The sequence below is a fragment of the Mobula hypostoma genome, chromosome 6, assembly GCF_963921235.1.
Source record: "Mobula hypostoma chromosome 6, sMobHyp1.1, whole genome shotgun sequence".
Lineage (NCBI taxonomy): Eukaryota > Metazoa > Chordata > Chondrichthyes > Myliobatiformes > Myliobatidae > Mobula > Mobula hypostoma.
Window position 1 is genome coordinate 4,445,090 of NC_086102.1, and position 21,558 is coordinate 4,466,647.

General features: G+C 45.7%; 1 protein-coding gene across 4 annotated transcripts in view; it reads right to left on the minus strand.

The window, feature by feature from the left end:
• LOC134347790 (1-acyl-sn-glycerol-3-phosphate acyltransferase gamma-like) overlaps window positions 1–21,558 on the minus strand; it is a 76,871-nt gene that overhangs the window by 19,700 nt on the left and 35,613 nt on the right. For all 4 annotated transcript variants that reach the window (XM_063050214.1, XM_063050213.1, XM_063050215.1 and 1 more), the window contains 5 exons: window positions 16,872–17,095; window positions 11,349–11,518; window positions 9,403–9,564; window positions 8,040–8,193; window positions 221–323 (listed from right to left, as the gene is read on the minus strand). In XM_063050214.1, coding sequence (XP_062906284.1) covers window positions 221–323; window positions 8,040–8,193; window positions 9,403–9,564; window positions 11,349–11,518; window positions 16,872–17,049 — 767 coding nt within the window. In that variant the 5' untranslated portion in view covers window positions 17,050–17,095. The remainder of the gene's footprint in view (window positions 1–220; window positions 324–8,039; window positions 8,194–9,402; window positions 9,565–11,348; window positions 11,519–16,871; window positions 17,096–21,558) is intronic.

A 21,558-nucleotide genomic window follows, 5' to 3' on the forward strand; every position in this document is an offset into this window, starting at 1 on the left:
ATGAACCCGTACCCCATTTTCTGCCCGCAGCCTGGATATTTGAACCCTTTCAGATTTCCCTTTATTCTTCCCTTGAAAAGTTTTTATTGAATCAGCACCCACCACCATGCCTAGTAGAACATTCTAGAGCACATCGGTCTGTGTAAAACACCCTGCTCGCTGGCAGCCTGCTGAACGAGTAACGGAAGCGTGACAAAGCCGCCCGATGCCTGTCACTTACCTGACACACATGTCTGCGTGGTACTGCTTCCCATGCAGTATCCCGAGTAGTGTTGGGTTCTCCCTGTCTCGGAAGTTTAACGTCACGTCATACACAGCAGTAACTGAAAGTCAGAGCAGGAGTGTGACAATGAAATACCGGGTGCACTGTGACCATCACTGGTGCCAAGACAGCGTCAGAGCAAACAAAGGTTTTGGCTATGAAAATTCAGGGCCAGGTCTGGGGGCTAAACCTCAGGAAAAGATCTCAAACATAACTGAAAATAGACAAATGAGGATGGCTTTCTCTGGAGCAATGAAGGTTGAGAGGAGTCCTGATAGATGTTTAGAATATGAGAGGCATAGTTGGAATACGAACAAGAGATTCTGCAGATGCCAGAAGTCCAGAGGAACACACTTCAAATGCTGGAAGAACTCAGCAGGTCAGGCAGTGTTTCGGCCCGAAACATCGACTGTACTTTTTTCCATGGATGCTGACTGGCCTGCTGAGCTCGTCCAGATTCTGTGTGTGTTGCTTGGATTTCCAGCATCTGCAGATATTCTCTCGTTTGTGAGGTGAGGTGATGGGTGAGACAAGGCGAGGGAGATGACAGATGAGCATGGCAGTGGGGGGGGGGGGTGGGGGAAAGAGAGAATGAAGTCAGGAAGCATTCATTGACAGGAATAAATAGTCGACGTTTTGTGCCAAGACCCCCCACCTAGACTGAGTTATCCTGATGAAGGGTCTTGCCCCAAAACATCAATAGAGTTAAAAACATGTAATACAAGTGGGCACTCAAGGTGACAGTGGAGGGGTAAGTTCAAAGGAGGGAGATGTTCACTGACTACAGCTCAGTACCTAACGCAATCATTCCTGCAGTTCTGCAACAGGATTCTCAACTTCCTCACCGGGAAATCAGAATCTGTGTAGAACAGAAATCCCTCCACCTCCCTGATGATCAGCACTGGCGCGCTTCAAGAATGTGTGCTTAGCCCACTACTCTACTCTCTTAACAGCAATGATTGTGTGGCTAGCCGCAGCTCAAATGTCACCTATAGATTTGCTGACGACAGAACTATTGCTGGCAGAGTTTCAGATGGAGATAAAAGGGCGTATATACTATTTTTTATGGGTGGTGTGTAGGTGCATCTTTCCCCTTGACCTGGGGGACTAGAGACCTTGGAGCTTAAGGTTTTGGCGCTCTTCTGGATCGAGATCTCAGATGTTGTTCCCAGGATTTGTTGGAGCCATTTTCCCAGTCCGGGTGTCACAGCTCCAAGTGCTCCTATCACCACTGGGATTACTCTGCCTTTAACCTTCCACGTCCTCCCTATCTGCTCTTTCAAGCCCTGGTATTTCTCCAGCTTCTCAGATTCTTTCTTCCTGATGTGACTGGCCACATACTATTTCTACACACAGTGCCCATAAAAGTATTCACCTCCCCCCTTGGATCACAATGGATTTAATTTGGCTTTTTTGACACCGATCAACGGAAAAAGACTCCTCTGTGTCAAAGTGAAAACAGATTTCTACAAAGTATCTAAATTAATTACAAATGTGAAACACAAAATAATTGACTGTGCAAGTAATCACCCCCTTTTAACATGACAAGCCAAATCATCACTGTGCAGCCAACTGGCTTTAGGTGTCACATAATTAGTTAAATGGAGATCTGTTTTAGGAGACCTGTGTGCAGTCACGGTGTTTCAATTGATTGTAGCAAAAAATACACCTGTATCTGGAAGGTCCAGCTGCTGGTGAGTCAGTATCCTGGCAAAAACTACACCATGAAGACGAAAGCTCACTCCAAGCAATTCCACAAAAAGGTTATAGAAACACAGAAAACTTACAGCACAATACAGGCACTTTGGCCCACAGAATTGTGCTGAACATGTCCCTACCTTAGAAATTACTAGGCTTACCATAGCCCTCTATTTTCCTAAGCTCCATATACCTATCCAAAAATCTCTTAAAAGACCCTATCGTATCCGCCTCCACCACCATTGCTGGCATCCCATTCCACACACTCACCACTCTCTGCGTAAAAAACTTACCCCTGACATCTCCTCTGTACCTACTCCCAGCACCTTAAACCTGTGTCCTCTTGTGGCAACCATTTCAGCCCTGGGAAAAAGTCTCTGACTATCCACACGATCAATGCCTCTCATCGTCTTATACACCTCTATCAGGTCACCTCTCATCCTCCATCGCTCCAAGGAGAAAAGGTCGAGTTCACTTAACCTGTTTTCACAAGGCATGCTCCCCAATCCAGGCAACATCCTTGTAAATCTCCCCTGCACCCTTTCTATAGTTTCCATGTCCTTCCTGTAGTGAGGCAACCAGAACTGAGCACAGTACTCCAAGTGGGGTCTGACCAGGGTCCTATATACTGTAGCTGCAACATTACCTCTCGGCTCCTAAGTTCAATTCCACAATTGAAGATGACAAATACCACAGGGTCAACCTGCGCAGCTCCTGTGAGCGGCCAAAGGACTTGGACGCCAAGATCCCTCGGATCCTCCACGCTGCCAAGAGTCATACCATTGATACTATATTCTGCCATCATATTTGACCTACCAAAATGAACCACTTCACACTTATCTGGGCTGAACTCCATCTGCCACTTCTCAGCCCAGTTTTGCATCCTATCAATGTCCCACTGTAACCTCTGACAGCCCTCCACACTATCCACAACACCCCCAACCTTTGTGTCATCAGCAAGTTTACTAACCCATCCCTCCACTTCCTCATCCAGGTCATTTATAAAAATCATGAAGAGTAGGGGTCCCAGAACAGATCCCGGAGGCACTCCACTGGTCACCGACCTCCATGTAGAATATGACCTGCCTACAACCACTCTGCCTTCTGTGGGCAAGCCAGTTCTGGATCCACAAAGCAACGTCCCCTTGGAACCCATGCTTCCACACATCTACTGCTCTTCCTTCATCAATGTGTTTAGTCACATCCTCAAAAAATTCAATCAGGCTCGTAAGGCACGACCTGCCCTTGACAAAGCCATGCTGACTACTCCTAATCATATTAATCTCTCCAAATGTTCATAAATCCTGCCTCTCAGGATCTTCTCCATCAACTTACCAACTACTGAAGTCAGACTCACTGGTCCATAATTTTCTGGGCTGTCTCTACTCCCTTTTTTGAATAAAGTAAAAACATCCACAACCCTCCAATCCTCCGGAACCTCTTCCGTCCCCATTGATGATTCAAAGATCATCGCCAGAGGCTCAGCAATCTCCTCCCTCACCTCCCACAGTAGCCTGGAGTACATCTCATCCGCTCCCGGTGACTTATCCAACTTGATGCTTTCCAAAAGCTCCAGCACATCCTCTTTCTTAATATCTACATGCTCAAGCTTTTTAGTCCGCTGTAAGTCATCCCTCAATCACCACGATCCTTTTCCATAGTGAATACTGAAGTAAAGTATTCATTAAGTACATCTGCTATTTCCTCCGGTTCCATACACACTTTCCCATTGTCACATTTGATAGGTCCCATCCTTTCACGTCTTATCCTCTTTCTCTTCACATACTTGTAGAATGCCTTGGGGTTTTCCTTAATCCTGCCCGCCAAGGCCTTCTCATGGCCCCTTCTGGCTCTCCTAATTTCCCTCTTAACCTCCTTCCTGTTAGCCTTATAATCTTCCAGATCTCTAACATTACCTAGCTCTCCGAACCTTTTGTAAGCTTTTCTTTTCTTCTTGACTAGATTCATTACAGCCTCTGTACACCACAGTTCCTGTACCCTACCATAACTTCCCTGTCTCATTGGAACGTACCTATGCAGAACTCCACACAAATATCCCCTGAACTTTTGCCACATTTCTTCCGTATTTTTCCCTGAGAACATCTGTTCTCAATTTAGGCTTCCAACTTCCTGCCTGATAGCTTCATAATTCCCCTTACTCCAATTAAATGCTTTTCTAACTTGTCTGTTCCTATCTCTCTTCAATGCTATTGTAAAGGAGATGGAATTATGTTCACTATCTCCAAAATGCTCTCCCATTGAGAGATCCGACACCTGACCAGGTTCATTTTCCAATACCAAATCAAGTACAGCCTCTCCTCTTGAAGGCTTATCTACATACTGTGTCAAGAAACCTTCCTGAACACACCTAACAAACTCCACCACAACTAAACCCCTGGCTCTAAGGAGATGCCAATCGATATTTGGGAAATTAAAATCTCCCTTCATGACAACTCTGTTATTATTACAGCTTTCCAGGATCTGTTTCCCTATCTACTCCTCAATATCCCTGTTACTATTGGATGGCCTATAAAAAACACCCAGTAAAGTTATTGATCCTTTCCTGTTCCCAACCTCCACCCACAGAGACTCCATAGACAATCCCTCCATGGCATCCACCTTTTCTGCAGCCGTGACACTATCTCTGATCAACAGTGCCACGCCCCCATCTCACTTGCCTCCCTCCCTGTCCTTTCTGAAACCCGGCACTTGAAGTAACCATTCCTGTCCCTGAGCCATCTAAGTCTCTGTAATGGCCACCACATCATAGCTCTAAATACTGATCCACACTCTAAGCTCTTCCACTTTGTTTCACAATACTCGTGTTAAAATAGACACATCTCAAACTGTTGGTCTGAGCGTGTCTCTTCTCTATCACCTGCCTATCCTCCCTCGCACACTGTCTATAAGCTTTCTCTATTTGTGAGCCAACCTCCTCTTTCCCAGTCTCTTCAGTTCAGTTCCCACCCCCCAATTCTAGTTTAAACTCTCCTCAGTAGCCTTAGCAAACCTCCCCACCAGGATATTGGTCCCCTGGTATTCAAGTGCAACCCATCCTTTTTGTACAGGTCACACCTGCCCCAAAAGAGGTCCCAATGATCCAGAAATCTGAATCCCTGCCCCCTGCTCCAATCCCTCAGCCACACATTTATCCTCCACCTCACTCAATTCCTATACTCACTGTCACATGGCACAGACAGTAATCCCGAGATTACTACCTTTGAGGTCCTGCTTCTCAGCTTCCTTCCTAACTCCCTGTAGTCTGTTTTCAGGACCTCCTCCCTTTTCCTACCTATGTCATTGGTACCAATATGTACCACGACCTCTGGCTGTTCTCCCTCCCACTGCAGGATATCGTGGACGCGATCTGAAACATCCTGGACCCTGGCACCTGGGAGGCAAACTACCATCTGAGTTTCTTTCCTTCGTCCACAGAATCGCCTGTCTGACCCCCTAACTATAGAGTCCCCCATCACTACTGCCATCCTCTTCCTTTCCCTACCCTTCTGAGCCACAGGACCGGACTCTGTGCCATAGGCACGGCCACTGTCGCTTGCCCCAGGAAGGCTGTCTCTCCCCCTGCCCCAAACAGTACTCAAACAGGAGTACTTATTGTCAAGGGGTACAGCCACAGGGGTACTCTCTAGTACCTGACTCTTCCCCTTCCCCCTCCTGACTGTGACCCACTTGTCTGTCTCCCATGGCCCCCGTGTGACCACCTGCCTGTAGCTTTTTTCTGTCACCTCTTCGCTCTCCTTGACCAGACGAAGGTCATCGAGCTGCAACCCCAGTTCCCTAACTCTGTCCCTTGGAGTTGCAGCTCAACACACCGGGTGCAGATATGGCCATCCGGGAGGCTGGAAGACTCCAGGACCTCCCACATCCAACACCGAGCACAGAAATCCAGCTTCACACACGTAGTTCCTTTCCGCAATTAACACAGGTAAACCTACTCGCCTCGCTACCGCCTAAGCCCGTTCAGTCAAAGCCCTATCACTCTGCTACCCACTCCGAATGCTGCCTGCTGGATATTGTCTTCTTTTTAAACCTTTCTCACTCTACTGGTTGACGCCACGCGCCTGTGCAGTCTTGCCTCTCTTTTACCCCAAATCATAAAATGCCTTCGCTCCGGAAATCCTTTGCTGGTCCACTCGCAGCCTTCTTGCTCCGAATCTAAAACTGCTGAAGATTCCTTGCCTCTTTAAACCTTTCCCGCTCTACTGGCTGACGTCACGCGCCTGCACAGTCTTGCCTCTCTTTGAAAAGCAAAGTCAGGAGATGGATACAAGAAAATTCCCAAGTCACTGAATATCCCTTGGAGTCAATCATCAAGAAATGGAAAGAATATGGCACAGCTGTAAATCTGCCTAGAGCAGGCTGTCCTCAAAAACTGAGTGACCGTGCAAGAAGGGGACGAGTGAGGGAGGCCACCTAGAGACCTATGACAACTCTGGAGGAGTTGCAAGCTTCAGTGACTGCGGTGGGAGAGACTGCGTATACAACAACTGTTGCCCAGGTGCTTCATCAGTTGCAGCTTTATGGGAAAGTGGCAAAGAGAAAGCCACTGTTGAAAATCTCAACTGGACTTTGCCAGAAGGCATGTGGGAGACTCTGAAGTCAGATAGAAGGTTTTATGGTCTGATGAAACCAAAATTAGCTTTTTTTGGCCATCAGACTAAACGCGTCATCAAAAATACACCACCCCTACCGTGAAGCATGGTGGTGGCTGCATCATGCTGTGGGGATGCTTCACTGCAGCAGGTCCTGGAAGGCTTGTGAAGGTAGAGGGTAAAATGAATGCAGCAAAATACAGAGAAATTCTGGAGGAAAACCTGATGTAGTCTGCAAGAGAACTGCGACTTGGGAGAAGATTTGTTTTCCAGCAAGACGATGACCCCAAGCACAAAGCCAAAGCTACACAGGAATGGCTTAAAAACAACAAAGTTAATGTGTTGGTGCGTGGCCAAGTGGTTAAGGTGTTTGTCTAGTGATCTGAAGGTCGCTAGTTCGAGCCTCAGCTGAGGCAGCGTGTTGTGTCCTTGAGCAAGGCACTTAACCACACATTGCTCTGCGATGACACCGGTGCCAAGCTGTATCGGCCCTAGCGCCCTTCCCTTGGACAACATCGGTAGCATGGAGAGGGGAGACTTGCAGCATGGGCAACTGCTGGTCTTCCATACAACCTTGCCCAGACCTGCACCCTGGATACCTTCCAAGGCACAAATCCATGGTCTCACAAGACTCACAGATACCTATATAATGTCCTGGAGTGGCCAAGTCAGAGTCCAGACCTCAATCCAATTGAGAATTTGTGGCTGGATTTGTAAAGGACTGTTCACTCATGATCCCCATACAACCTGACAGAGCTTGAACAGTTTTGTCAAGAAGAATGGGGAAAAATTGCAGATTTCAGAAGTGCAAAGCTGATAAGAGACCTATCTGCACAGACTCAAGGCTGTAATTGCTGCCAAAAGTGCCTCTATTAAACACTGACTTGAAGGAGGTAAATGCTTATGCAATCAATTATTATGTGTTTCATATTTGTAATTAATTTAGGTCACTGTAGAGATCTGTTTTCACTTTGACACAAAAGCTTCTTTTTCTGTTGATCAGTGTCAGAAAAATCACTGTGATTTGATGCTGTAAAACAATAATACATGAAAACTTCTGTGGGGGGTGGGGGGGAACATTTTTTATAGGGACTGCATATGGCCCTTTTCCAGCACCTTTCTGTATTTTTATGTCCTTGATGGCTGGTGCCAGCGATGCATTGGGCTAACGTTGATCCTTGAAACTCTTCACAAAGCCAAAGTTGAGACCATAGCACAGTCCAGCACTGGACAAGTTTGGGGGCATAAGGGAACAAGAATGGGAACTGGAAAAAGGAGGGAAGGGGGAGAAATGATGGGAAGTTGGAGAAATCAATGTATGTGAGCAATCTGGACACCGGTTAGAGGTGTAACCAAGCGAGGGGACACAGTAAGTACTAGAGACCGACATGAGGGAGAGGACAGGGAAACATTCACAGAGGGGATGGCAGGGAAAAGCAATTGCCCACAGTGCGAGACCTCCAGCTCACCAGTCCCCCTGAGATACTCCACTGTGGTGGTGAACCCTTTGGTCCTGGGTAACAGGTGATGTTTCAACTTCGGCAAGCCCTTTGACTCAGCCACCTCCATACTGATCCGATGCTTCTTCTCGGTAAACCGAGTGCCCTCACAGTACAGCAGAAACTGAAGGGGGAAAGCACATGGGTCAAGAATCTAGTATCTAAACAACGTAGAACATTACAGCACAGTACAGGCCCTTCAGCCCATGTTATTGTGCCGACCTTTGAAACCTCTATCAAGAGAAGCTAGGATCGGTATGTGGATGGGAAGGCTATGGACCAGCTGCAGATTGATGGGACTAGGCAGAATAGTTTGGATGGGCTGAAGGGTCTGCTTCTACGCTGCAGTGCTCTGTGATTCTAGTCCGAGATTAATCTTACCCTTCCCTTTAGTATAACCCCCGTTTTTCTATCATCGGTGTGCCTATCTACGAGTCTCTGAAATGTCCCTCATGTAGCTCCCTCTACCGGCAAGCCTCCCACACTCTGTTTAAAATAAATAAATAAAATGTTACCTCTTACTACCACACTTTCATCCAATCTCTAACTATGCATCATGATCAAATAACCTTCTATCAGGTCACTTCTCAGCCTCCTTCACTCCACGATAAACAGTTTCATCCTATCCAATCTCTCGCCATAACTAAAGTGTTCCAATCCAGACAACACTGGTGAATCTCTTCTGCCCTCTCTCCAGTGCAACCACATCATGTAGTGACCAGAACTGAAAGGGTGGCCTCAACCTACTGCAGGCTTGCTTGGCCTGCCTTATGGGACAGTCTTTGAGACATTTTCCTTGTGAATACTTCTTATACAGTGCTATAGGTTAGGAAAATGGAGGGCTACGTGGGAGGTAAGGGTTAGATTGATTTTAGAGTAATGGGGTCATAGAGAACAGAAACAGGCTCTTCAGCCTGTGCTGACCTATTAATTCTGCTTAGCCTCATCAACCTGCACTGTGCCCTCAGCCCTCCATACCCTTCCCATCCATGTACCGATCCAAACTTCACTTTATAGTAAGTTAAAAGATCAGCACAGCAACGAAGGTCCAACCAGAAGTCCAGATGTTGAGGCCTAACGGCCGGAACCCTGGGTCAGCAAATATGGCAGACTTGATAAGCTGAATGGTCTAATTCTACTCCTCTGTGTGATGTGAGAAATAAATGAATTTGATTCTGAACAATGGGAGTCAAACGCCAGCCCGCATTTGGACTAGTCGGTGCCTGAGTTTTTCATACAAAACGCTGCTGCATTTCAGGAGCCTCTCAGGATCTTGCCCATCCCCAATATTTCCCTGCTCCCCCTTGGGCAGATCTTTACCAGACGCACTCACCCACATGTACTGTGGGTAGTCCCGCAGTGCCTGAAGTCCACTCGTGACGGTGTCTCGGTCCTCATCCCAACGGCGCTTACAGAAAACTATCTCCAGGAAGTACCACGTCCATCCGATCAGGGGGACGTACAGTAGCTCCTGTTTGGCCAAAACTTTGGAACTCTAAGCATGGAGAAGGAAAAAAAAAGAGTGAAGCATGCATTTGTCTCATCACCAATCTTCCCACAGCACCCTCTGCCCTCCCAACATCACCAAGTCAACCCTACACTCCCCATCTAAGTGTAATCAACTACATTTGATTAGTGCCTAGCATCACTTTGTGGACATACAATGTATATAAGCTATCTTATGTATTTATATTTATTGTGTGTTTTATTATTTTTGTATTCTTTATCTTATTGTGCTTTTTCGTGTTGCATCAGATCCAAAGCACAATTATTTCATTCTCCTTTATACTTGTGTATTGGAAATGACATTAAACAATTTTGAATCTTGAACTTACTCACAGCTGCGTGGGCAGTGAGCAATGTCTACTCAGGCAGTTACATGAACTTGCTAATTCCAAGACTGTCCGAACCCTAGGTACTGAGCACATGGATGTCCTGACAGTCACCATGACCATAAACAAGGAAGGCAATGGGAAGCACAGAAAATCCTGTAGGAACTCAGCAGATCAGGCAGCATCAATAGAGGAGAATAAACAGTCCTGACAGCCACCATGACCATAAACAAGGAAGGCAATGGGAAGCACAGAAAATCCTGTAGGAACTCAGCAGATCAGGCAGCATCAATAGAGGAGAATAAACAGTCGACTTTCAGGCTGAGACTCTTCATCAAATGGTTGTTTTTTTTCATTCCCCGCTCTGGCTCCCCTCTTACTCCTCCCTTCTTCTCAGCTGTCCACTTCCCTCTGCTTCCTTTCCTCCTTCCCTTTTTTCCATGATCCACTGTCCTCTACTATCAAATTCCTTCTTCAGCTCTTCACCTCTTCCACCTGTCACCTCCCAACTTCTCACCTCATCCACCCGCCCCACCCATCTACCTTCCCCCTCACCTGGTCTCATCTATTACCTGCCAGCTTGTCCTTCTCTCCCTCTGCCCCAACTATTTATTCAGGCTTTCGCCCCCTTTCTTTCCAGTCACATGAAGGGCCTCAGCCCGGAACATCAACTGGTTATGTCTTTCTGTAGATGCTGCCTGACCTATTGAGTTCCTCCAGAGAGTTACTCTGGATTTCCACTATCTGCAGAATCTCCCCCTCTCCCCCCACGGACACCCCCAAATAAGGGGTGTCTAAAACCAAAGTGTTTGGCATGAGGCTTAAGAGTGATAAAGAGGAATTTTATCACCAAGGTTGTTGCTGGAAGCTGAAGCACGTTGCCTGAAGGCTCTTACATCAGTTATCTAGGCAAGCACTAGAATTACCAAGGCATAGTCAGCTACAGACCAAATCCTGGAAAATGGGATTTAGTACAGAGAGGTATCTGAGGTGGCGGGTAGAGTAGTGATTAGTGCAATGCTACTACATCACTTGCAAAGGGTGGGGGGAGAGTTCAATTCCAGCAAACGTCTGTCAGGAGTTTGTGTATTCTCCCCCGTGACTGCATGGGTTTCTCCAGAAGCTCTGGTTTCCCTCCACCCACAAAGGACACAAGTTAGTGAGCTGTGGCCGTGCGATTGTGATGCCTAATCCTCGCTGATTTGATTTGATGAAAATGACAAATTGCACTCTGTACAATTTGACGTACATGACAAATGAAGCTAATCAGTGCATCGGCACGTGCCAGTGGGCACGAGTTCAAGGTGGGAGGGAAACCAGGTTAACTGATATCCTCGCAAAGATCACTTCCCTGCAGAAGGAGGAGGGATCAGAGGAAGCCTCAGCATCTTGCCAGCTCTGCAGGTGGTAACGGAGGACACAGAGACAAATGGTTAGTGTTACTGACCCCCAGAACGCCGTATCTCTCACACATGGTCCAACCACACAGGAAGTCAATTTCATAATTGTGATTTAAGATGACAATGACATGCTCCTTGCCAAATTTGTCCACAGTGGCCTGGTCAGTGAAAAGCGTGCATTCCGTACCGGACCACCATTCTAGCAGCAGGACCAGTTCTAAGGGCAGAGACAGAAAGCAGAGGAGCAGGTTAACACGTGCACTGGCAGCAGGAACAAACCATCAAACACACTTTTAAACAACACAGCCACAGGTGAGGGGTGGAACTAGAAAAAGCTGCTGCGTACCGAGGTTCCAGAAGTAAAACGCATCACCACCCTAAAACGGGGAAAATGCCAGGAATTTGTACAAAAGTCAAAGTAAATTTATTATTAAAGTACCAGTGCCACGTGCAGGCGGGTTTAGAAATAGTAAGATAGCACAGATCAACACGTGGCTGAAGACATGGTGCAGGAGGGAGGGCGTCAGATTTATAGATAATTGGGCAGTTTTCCAGGGAAGGTGGGACCTGTTCCGGTGGGACGGTTTACATCTGAACTGGAGGGGCACAAATATTCTTGCAGGTAGGCTTGCTAGAGAGGCTCCGGTGGATTTAAACTAGATACAAGAGGGGAAGGGAACCAGAGTGTAGGAACAGATGTAGGGGTGAAGGAAGAAAAAGAAAATAGTAAAGTTGTTTGCACTGTTAGTGATAAACAGAGAGTAAGAGGTGGAAAATTTCTTAAATGCATTTATTTTAATGCTAGGATCATTATAAGAAAGGTGGATGAGCTTAAAGCATGGATTGATACCTGGAAGTATGTTGTGGTAGCTATTAGTGAAACATGGTTACAGGAGGGGTGTGATTGGCAAATAAATATTCCTGGATTTAATTGCTTCAAGTGTGATAGAATTGGAGGGACAAGAGGGGGAGGTGTTGCATTGCTTTTCAGAGAAAATATTGCAGCGGTGCTCTGGCAGGATAGACTAGAGGGCTTGTCTAGGGAGGCTACTTGGGTGGAATTGAGGAATGGGAAAGGTGTAGTAACACCTATGGGGGCGTATTATAGATCACCAAATGGGGAGTGAGAATTGGAGGAGCAAATTTGTGAGGAGATAGCAGATATTTGTAGTAAGCACAAGGTTGTGATTGTGGGAGATTTTAATTTTCCACACATAGACTGGGAAGCCCATTCTGTAAAAGAGCTGGATGGTTTGGAGTTTGTAAAATGTGTGCAGGATGTTTTTTTGCAGCAATACATAGAGGTACCGACTAGAGAAGGGGCAGTGTTGGATCTCCTGTTAGGGAATGAGATAGGTCAGGTGATGGAGTTTTGTGTTGGGGAGCACTTCGGGTCCAGTGATCACAATGCTATTAGTTTCAATATAATTATGGAGAAGGATAGGTCTGGACCCAGGGTTGAGATTCTTAATTGGAGAAAGGCTAATTTTGAGGAGATGCGAAAGGATTTAGAAGGAGTGGAGTGGGGCAATTTGTTTTATGGGAGGGATGTAATAAAGAAATGGAGGTCATTTAAAGGTGAAATTTTGAGGGTACAGAATCTTTATGTTCCTGTTAGGTTGAAAGGAAAGGTTAAAAGTTTGAGAGAGCCATGGTTTTCAAGGGATATTGGTAACATGGTTTGGAAAAAGAGAGATATCTACAATAAATATAGGCAGCATCGAGTAAATGAGGTGCTCGAGGAATATAAAGAATGTAAAAAGAATCTTAAGAAAGAAATTAGAAAAGTTAAAAGATATGAGGTTGCTTTGGCAAGTAAAGTGAAAATAAATCCCAAGGGTTTTTACAGTTATATTAATAGCAAAAGGATAGTGAGGGATAAAATTGGTCCCTTAGAGAATCAGAGTGGACAGCTATATGTGGAACCAAAAGAGATGGGGGAGATTCTGAACAAATTCTTTTCTTCGGTATTCACTAAGGAGAAGGATATTGAATTCTGTAAGAAAAGGGAAACAGGTAGGGAAGTTATGGAAACTATGATGATTAAAGAAGAGGAAAGTTATGGAAACTATGATGATTAAAGAAGAGGAAGTACTGGCGCTTTTAAGGAATATAAAAGTGGATAAGTCTCCGGGTCTAGACAAGATATTCCCTAGGACCTTGCGGGAAGTTAGTGTGGAAATAGCAGGGGCTCTGACAGAAATATTTCAAATGTCATTAGAAACGGGAATGGTGCCGGAGGATTGGCGTATTGCTCATGCTGTTCCATTGTTTAAAATGGGTTCTAAGAGTAAACCTAGCAATTATCGACCTGTGAGTTTGACATCAGTGGTGGGTAAATTGATGGAAAGTATTCTTAGAGATGGTATATATAATTATTTGGATAGACAGGGTCTGATTAGGAACAGTCAACATGGATTTGTGCGTGGAAGGTCATGATTTGCAAATCTTATTGAATTTTTTTTTAAAGAGGTTACTAGGAAAGTTGACGAGGGTAAAGTGGTGGATGTTGTCTATATGGACTCAGTAAGGGCTTTGTGACAAGGTTCCACACGGAAGGTTAATTAGGAAGGTTCAATCGTTAGGTATTAATATTGAAGTAGTAAAATAGATTCAGCAGTGGCTGGATGGGAGACGCCAGAGAGTAGTGGTGGATAACTGTTTGTCAGATTGGAGGCCAGTGACTAGTGGTGTACCTCAGGGATCTGTACTGGGTCCAATATTGTTTGTCATATATATTAATAATCTGAATGATGGGGTGGTAAATTGGATTAGTAAGTATGCAGATGATACTAAGATAGGTGGAGTTGTGGATAATGAAGTAGGTTTTCAAAGCTTGCAGAGAGATTTAGGCCAGTTAGAAGAGTGGGCTGAAAGATGGCAGATGGAGTTTAATGCTGATAAATGTGAGGTGCTACATTTTGGTAGGACTAATCAAAATAGGACATACATGGTAAATGGTAGGGCATTGAAGAATGCAGTGGAACAGAGGGATTTAGGAATAATGGTGCATAGTTCCCTGAAGGTGGAATCTCATGTGGATAGGGTGGTGAAGAAAGCTTTTGGCATGCTGGCCTTTATAAATCAGAGCATTGAGTATAGGAGTTGGGATGTAATGTTGAAATTGTACAAGGCATTGGCAAGGCCAAATTTGGAGTATTGTGTACAGTTTTGGTCACCGAATTATAGGAAAGATGTCAACAAAATAGAGGGAGTACAGAGAAGAATGTACTAGAATGTTACCTGGGTTTCATCTCCTAAGTTACAGAGAAAGGTTGAACAAGTTGGGTCTTTATTCTTTGGAGCGTAGAAGGTTGAGGGGAGACTTGATAGAGATATTTAAAATTACGAGGGGGATAGATAGAGTTGACGTGGATAGGCTTTTTCCATTGAGAGTGGGGAAGATTCAAACAAGAGGACATGAGTTGAGAGTTAAAGGACAAAAGTTTAGGGGTAACACGAGGGGGAACTTCTTTACTCGGAGAGTGGTAGCTGTGTGGAACGAGCTTCCAGCAGAAGTGGTTGAGGCAGGTTCGATGTTGTCATTTAAAGTTAAATTGGACAGCTATATGGACAGGAAAGGAATGGAGGGTTATGGGCTGAGTGCAGGTCGGTGGGACTAAGTGAGAGTAAGAGTTCGGCAGAGACTAGAAGGGCCGAGATGGCCTGTTTCCGTGCTGTAATTGTTATATGGTTATAAGTACATACATGTTACCATATACAACCCTCAGATTCATTTTTTTGTGGGCATTAACAGGAAAACAATAAATACCATAGAATTTAAGAAAATAAACAAAGGCTGACAAACAAAGACGACAAATTGTTTAATTTAAAAAAATAATACTGAGAACACGAGTTGTGGATACAATAGGGTTTTTTTTTAAAGAGCCTCTTAGATTGGTACATGGGGCTTAGAAAAACAGAGGGCTATTCCCTAGGGAAATTCTAGGCAGTTTCTAGAGTAGGTTACCTGGTTGGCACAACATTGTGGGCCGAAGGGCCTGTAACGTGCTGTAGATTTCTATGTTCTATGTGGAGTCATTGAAGGTGAGTGTCAGTTCAGAGTTGAGGCGAGTAAAGTTATCCACACTGGTTCAAATGTCTGACGATTGAGGGGTAATAACTGTTCCTGAATCTGATATTGTGGGTCCTGATGCTCCTGTACCTCCTTCCCAATGGCAGCAGGTAGAAAGGAGCATGGCCTGGATGGGGAAGTGGGGGGGGGGTCCCTGATGACGGACACAGCTTTCTCGTGACAGCACTCCTTGAAGGTGTGATGGAGTGGGCTGTATCCACCATTTTCTGTCGTCTCTTCTGCTCCTGAGCATTGGTGCTTCCCTACATTTATTACAACAGGACCTCTCCCAAAAGCTTTTGTACTTTTGAAAACCAGAACAGAAAAGCACTAGCACACTCAGCAGGGCAGGCAGCACTGGTGGAGAGACACACGGAGTCCTGATGAAACGTCATTGAAATGAGAGGTTAACCGTTTCTGTCGCTGCAGAAACTGTCTGACCTGCAAAGGACTTCAAGCCTTCTCTGTTTTTTACGTTAAGACTGTTAAAGGGAGCCTGGGGGGTGGGGGGCCTTCTTTACTCAGAGGGTGGTGTGAGTGTCGAACGAGCTGCCGCCAGCGGAAGTGGATTTGATTGCAACATTTAAGAGAAGTGTAGACAAGTACATGGATGGGAGGAGAATGGAGGGATATGGTCCGGGTGCAGGTCAATGGGACTGGGCAGAAAAGCACTAAATGGGCCAAAGGGCCTTTCGCTGAGTTGTAGAGTCATAAAGCACTGCAATGCAGACAAAGCCATTTGGCCCATCTATTATTCTGACTAGTCCTATCTATCTGTGATGCTTTACGACTTCAGGAAACCTGCAGCATGTTGTTTTAGTTTTACTGAATCTGTCAACCCTGCCCCTCCTCCACTGTGTCCAAGCTGCTCTCACAGACTGCAGGTCCTTCAAGCATGCCCAAGACCGGCTCCACATGGATTAACTGGGGAGCAAATCTCTGTAGAGTGCACATCCCCAACACACGACACTGTGCTGATACAAGATTCAGTTTGCTTTACGTCAGGTGATTGACCAGCTACCCATGTCTCCCGATTGAACCGAACAGCTACGATCACGAAGGATACACCACAATTGCTGCATTCACAGAGTCCTCTGCATTGTCAATGACCCATCCCATCCAATCTCTTTGATCTCCTACCATCAGGCAGAATATAATACAGTACAAGAACAAGGCCTGTTAGACTGGGTATCAGTTTCATCCCCCCAGGCTGTGAGATTCTGAACACTCTGTTACACATTATCTACGACAACACCAATAGCATTATACTGTTGATATCTAACTATATGTGATATGTGCACTTTATATCACCTTGTACATCTGCAGAATATTTTATTATTAACTGTTAATATTATTTTACGTGCTGTATGCGATATATGTACTGTGTTTTGCACCTTGGTTCCTGGGGAACAATGCTTTGTTTAGCTGTATACATGAGCGCAGCTGAATAAACTTGAACTTGAAAACCATGAGCAGAACAGTGCCAGATACTCACGGCTCCACAGCGAGTAGGCGAGAAAGCAGTTGAGATGCCTGTAGAGTTGTTTGCTGAATAACCAGATGGGCAGAGTGCAGAGCTGGATGAAGTTGATGCAGAAGCCACTGACAACAAACACAAATCCCAGCAGAAGGTGGACGATGAAGTGAGTCTTCAGGTAGGCGATCACACTCATGGTTAATCAGAAACGCTTACACGGCCCCTCACTCAGAATAACCGACCTGCAACACAAAGCCATTAAATGAGAAATTGTGTCCTCAATGCAATGAGGCACGCAGGATGGAACCAGGCCCTACATCCCAACCCGTCTCACTGTTGCCCAGCAAACTGGCCTCATCAGCCTGCCGGAGGTCTCTACAACGCCCCCGTCCAGGATCACATTTCAATGTTTATTTACTTCAGGTTAAAGTTTAATGATCAATCAACCATACACGAATCTATTATCATCATTATGTGTTGTGTCATATGACGTGGGTGATCATCATTTGACCATGATTATTCTTAGCAAATTTTTCTGCAGAAGCGGTTTGCCATTCACCTTCTTCTGGGCAGTGTCTTTGTAAGACTGTGGACCCCAGCCATAATACTGTTCAGAGAATATAATACCCTGCGGAGATTGTCTGCCTGCTGTCAACGGTCGCATAACAAGGACTTGCGATATGCACCAGCTGCTCCCACGGCTTCACATGACCCCGATCAGGAGTGCTACACCTTGCCCAAGCGTGACTTGTAGGCTAGCAGAGGGAAGAAGCTCCTTACACTTCCTTTGGTAGAGACGCTCCACTCTGCCACCTAAATACATGTACACAGCCCAACAAAACTGTTCCTCTAGGGTCAAGGACACTTGCAGAACACACCCCAGGCGTACACAGCACATAGAAGACAGCAGTAAACATACAGTCACACAAAATATATATAATATAGCTCATGTCCCCAAGTGATATGTTTTGTAGATTGATGGTGCATGGATGTTATCGGCAAGTACAAGCCCCTCAGCAATCTGCAAGTGAACGCGCACACACACAATCCAGCTCGTCTTCACTGAGCAAACACTGGAGAGCAGAAACAATGGGAGGGGTGAGCCCCAAATCCAGCATGGGGGCTGCACTGCCCAGTAACCCACTGAAGTGAAGGGCTGGCTTATCTGCCGACTGAAAGCAGCTACCACTGTGTCGGTCAATGGTCAGCTGGTTCGAAGAACGTAGCACCTCTTTCCCATCGGTCGCACTGCACAGCACGGCACCAGCTTCTGATGCTGGGCGTCTCATGGGTGTGAGAGACTTGCTCTTTTCCCTTTGCTTCTAGCGGCCCCCTTCAAGCTGACGTGGTGACCTGTTACATGTCAACGTTGCTTGTATTAACCGTAAGCGTCATCTAGGTGCGCCTGGACAGGGCATGGGATGGCGTCATTTAGGTGCGCCAGGACGAGGCGAGGGGATGGCATCATATAACAAATGAGTGTAGGCTTTTTCTATTGAATTCGGGAGGTTTCTGACAATTTCGGCAGCTAAGCGATGCAACGGACTGTGAGTTACCAGCGAGGGAGTGAGTTGAGTTGAGTTAAGTTCACTGCAGCAGTGGGCGTTCCCAATATTTCTCCGTGTCCAGAAGATTGTGATAATTTGCGGCATAGTGCATACTGGATACTTGACTGTTGCTTTGTATGATCCATACTTGGATTTCTGGAGTATTCTGTGGCGACCACTTTTTGCTAATCCATACATAGATTTGGGTGTGTTAAGTGGTGACCACTTGTGTCAAGGAATATTCCGTGACCATCAGCTTGTGATATCCCTACATGGATTTTGGAGCTTAGGCATCACTTTGTTATCCCTGCATGGACTCTAGTATTTAAGTGACGACCGTTTGACTTCTGGAATCTTCTGTGACTGTCACCTCGTTACCCCTGTGTGGATCCAGTGTGTTACGTGACGATCACTTGTATTCTGGAATTTTCCGTGATCGTCACCTTGTGTCATCTTAATATGGATTTATGAACTCTTCCTCACAGACACCTGTACCTGTTTCCATGGATTCCAGAACCTTCTGGATTGCCATCCTAGGACTCAGTTTGAGTAAGACTTGGGAGGAACTGTTTCCAGATCTCCACAGTTTGTGAGCTAAGATGCATTGCACTGTTAATTTTTGGTTAGGGGAGCAATTGTTTTAATTGTCTATATTTTGGGTAGGTATTGAAAATATATTTGTTTAATATTAAAATCTGTGTCTGTGGTCTATGGCTGCTGGCATGCAACAGACCAGTGCAGAAGGACAAAAGGGGAAGAGTGTTGTAGATATACGTAGACGGGCGCCTCGCATTTACTCGCGTATAGCACGCTTAGCTTTGTAGTTTTATAACTTGGGGAGATTTAATGGAGTACCAATTAAGTTAAAAGGGTTACTGAATGCTGAGAGTCACAGTTTGTATAGATTAGATGAGCACTGGTTAAACCAGATGCCAGGTTTAGTGTTTCGCCATTTGCTAATGAATAGTTAACGTGTTCACTCGCAATCTGTGTTCTCTGTTCCACTCACTGAATCTACAAATCAGCTTCCACATTTCACCCACCTATTTAACCTCAGTCTAATCACTGGACAATTTACAATGACCAATTAACCTATCACCCCCAGAGTACCCAGAGGAAACCAATGCGTTCACCATGAGGACATACAGAAGCCACTGGAATTGTACTGTGAACTCCGATGCCCTGAGCTGTAACAGCATCATGCTAACTACACTACCTATGTGCTGGCCTCAATCGCCATTTGAAACACAGAACAATACAGCACAGTGCAGTACAGGCACTTCAGCCCACAGGGTTGTGCCAGCCTATTAACCTACTGCAAGATCAACCTAACCCTTTCCTCCCACAAAGTCTGTTTTTTAAAAAAAACATCCATGTGCCTATCTAAGAGACTCAAATACCCACCACCTTTGTATGAAGTAGTAGTAACCCCTGATATCCCTATTAAATGTCTCACCTCTGATCGTAACGTATCATCTCCTGTCTCTAGAACCCCCCTCCCCCGGGAAAAAGACAATGTGCTATGCCCTCATGAACTTACACACCTCTATCAGGTCACCCCTCAATCTCCCACGTTCCATGGAATAAAGTCTCAGTCCACACAACCTCTCAGGCTCCCCAAGTCCCGGAAACATACTAGTAAATATTTTTCTGCACTCTTTATAGTTTACATCTTTCCTATAACAGTGCACAGTAGGCTAACTGAGGCCTCGCCACCTTCCTATATAACTGCACCACATCTTCCCAACTCCTGTGCGCTGGCTGATGAAGGTCAGCATGTCAAACGCCTTCTTCACCACCCTGTCTACCTGGGTCATCCAAGGTCCTCTGTGCCCATGCGTTGAAGCAGTGATCCAGTCAGATGCATCCTCAGAGACACGGTATTGAAATGGGCCCTTCATCCCATCTACTGCATGCCAACCAAAATACTCCATCCAAGGTAGCTCCTTTGCCAGAGTTCGATCCAAAACTTTTTAACCTTTTTCTATCTGTACCTGTCTAACTGTGTTTTAAAAGTTGTTATTGTCCCTGCCTCAACTATGTCCTCTGGCAGCTTGTTCCATGTGGATACCACCCTTGTATAATAAAAGTTATCCCTGAAGTTCCTTTTAAATCTTAAACAAGAGAATCTGCAGATGCTGGAAATCCGAGCAACAAACACAAAATGCTGGAGGAACTCTGCAGCTCAGGCAGCATCTATGGAGGGGAATAAACAGTCAACGTTTCAGGCTGAGATCATCAGGACTGGAAAGGAAGGGGAAGTAGTACAAGCTGGCAGGTGACAGGTGAGGGCAAAGGTGGGTGGGTGGGGTGGGGAAGAGGATGAAGTGAGAAGTGGGAGGTGATAGGCGGAAGAGGTAAAGGGTCTAAAGGAGGAGGAGGTGGGGCACCAGAGGGATGTCATGACAGGTAAGGAGAAGCGAAAGGTGAGAGGGTAACCAAAATGGGGAATGAAAGAGAGAAGCAGGGGGTGGGGGGGGAACATAGAATACCAGAAGTTGAAGAAATCAATCTTCATGCAATCAGGGGTGGCTCCACTATTAAATTTTTCTCCATCACATTAAACCTATAGCCTCGATTTCTAAACCTGAAAAACACCCTTTCCAATTCAGTTCTGAAAGTTTCCCTTGAATCACCAAATGCCCCTGATCACAGCAGTTCAAAGCAATCCTCCACATCTTCCAGATCCTGGCCAGGTCAATTCATAATTCAAGCAATACAGCATGGTAACAGGGACTTCCGACCCAACGAGCTCACGTCTCCCAATTACACCCACGCGACCAATTAACCTACTAACTTGTACATCGTCAGCATGTGGGGAGAAACCAGAGCACCCGGAGGAAACCTACAGAGTCACAGTGAGAACATACAAACTCCTTGCAGACAGTGGTGGGAATTGAACCAGGGTCACTGGTACTGTAATAGCACTGTGCTACCATGCCACCACCCATTACCCATCTTCCCTGCCACTGGGACTGGGAATGAGAGCCCTCTGTGGACGTATTCCTCATCCTCCCTGCAATTGTGACTGGGAATGAGAGCCCTGTGTGGACTAAGCATCGATGATAATTATGCAGAAAGTACGAGAGCAGTTATATTTCATTAGTTTGAGGAGATCTGGTATGTCAGCAAAGAGGCTTGCAAATTTCTACAGATGT